General features: G+C 47.0%; 1 protein-coding gene across 1 annotated transcript; it reads right to left on the reverse strand.

Moving 5' to 3' along the window:
- Positions 1-486: 486 nt before the first annotated feature.
- On the reverse strand, positions 487-1,401 carry LOC133368756 (keratin, type II cytoskeletal 8-like). The gene has a single exon (XM_061593370.1). It carries the CDS (start codon positions 1,399-1,401, stop codon positions 487-489), a length of 915 nt encoding a protein of 304 aa, XP_061449354.1.
- Positions 1,402-1,861: the final 460 nt, after the last annotated feature.

Genomic DNA, 1,861 nt, shown 5'->3' on the forward strand with positions numbered 1-1,861 from the left:
GATCACCCTGTTCCATCCAAAAACTGAGCTATAAAAAGTGTGACAAGTGGTAGGAGGTTATACATATCTCAGCCCTCCCCCGCATGCTGCCCCAGAGAATTTGTGCATTCATAACAAGGATGCTTAAAGTTGTTGCTGTGGTTTTTTTTAATCCCCAGGAGCCTCGTTATCCCCACCAAGACTCGTTATCCCCACCGAGCATTAATCCACCTGCCTTTGGGGCGTCTTTGAGAGGAGTAAAATTTATTTATTTATTTATTTATTTAATTTATATACCGCCCTAAGCCCAAGGGCTCTCTGGGCAGTGTACATAATAATAAAACAATCAGAGAATATATAAATACAATAATACAATGGAATCAAACAAAAATAATCAAAATAGCAGCAAAATACATCAATAAATATTAATAGTACACATTAAAATGTACTATTTAAATGTAAAACGAAGAATGAGTGGCGACTCTCACCAACCCAGCCCAGCCCTCATCACCCAGTAGTAAACCAGGTGCATGTGTGCAGGGGGTGGTGGCTCACCTTGATCTGGTACATGCTCTCTGCTTCAGCCCGGCTCTTGGCAGCAATGTCTTCATACTGTGCTTTGACCTCGGCAATGATGCCATCCAAGTCCAGGCTGCGGTTGTTATCCATGGACAAGACCACAGAAGTGTCATTGATCTGAGACTGCATTACACACAACTCCTCATCATACAGCTGCCTCAGGAAGTTGATCTCGTCAGTCAGGCATTCTAGACGGGACTCCAGCTCAATCTTGTTCATGTAGGCCTCATCCACATCCTTCTTCAAAAGCACAAAATCATTCTCCTTCTCAGTACCATCGTTGATTTCATCTTCATACTTAGTCTGGAATTCTTCTACAAGGCCTTGCATGTTGGCCAACTCAGCATCCAGCCTTGCTCTCTCCTGCCCCAAGCCGTCCAGCTGCCGGCGCAGGTTGTTGATGTAGGCCTCAAACATACTGTCCATGTTGCTTCGGGTGGTTTTCTGATTCTGCAGGAGACTCCATTTGGTATCCAGCATTTTATTCTGCTGCTCTAGGAAGCGAACCTTGTCAATCAAGTTGGCGAACTTGTTGTTGAGAGTCTTGATCTCCTCTTTTTCTTTGGTCCTCACTTGCTGGATGGTGGGGTCGATCTCCAAGTTGAGCGGTGCCAGCAGGCTCTTGTTCACACTGATGGCCGTGATACCCCCCATGCCGCCGCCGCCGGAGGACCCTCGGAAGCTGCTGGCGCTGCCTCCGCCTCCAAACCTGCTGCCCCCATAGCCGGAGGAGGCGTAAGAGGTGCTGACTCGAGAGGCAGTGGCGGGACCCGCCGTATAGGAGCGGCTGCTGAAGGTGCGGACGGGGCCTGAAGAAGTGGTTCGGAAGGAGGATTTCTTCATCATGTTACTTTAGGGGTTTTTTTTCACCCTCTCTACGGGATCAGATTCATTACCTATCCTGACAAATTGCCATTAAATGCTAGTTTATCTGAAAATGGGCTTTATAATTATATCTTTGATTGCACAGGGAAAACAGTTTGGATTTGTTAGAATACATTTTAAATGTAGCCTTTCACATTCACAGTCGTGGCAGAAACCTGAAACACCCACGTCATCGTAGGCGCTGTGAAAATGCGCACAGCTGTTGCAGCCTACCCTGTGCATGGAGGGGGGGAAATGAGAGGCAGGTACTCAAGCCCACACACCTTTAGCTGTCAAGCAAAGGGGTGGTGTTTTTTTAAAACACACACACACACACACAACACCCATGTGATCCTCTGATCTGTACAGCTTCTGCATTCCCCCTTGAACAAACCGTTGGGCAGGTATTCAAGCCTCTTCTCAATCAGTGAAAGAAGGA

Source organism: Rhineura floridana, chromosome 12 (genome assembly GCF_030035675.1).
Source record: "Rhineura floridana isolate rRhiFlo1 chromosome 12, rRhiFlo1.hap2, whole genome shotgun sequence".
Classification (NCBI taxonomy): Eukaryota; Metazoa; Chordata; class Lepidosauria; order Squamata; family Rhineuridae; genus Rhineura; species Rhineura floridana.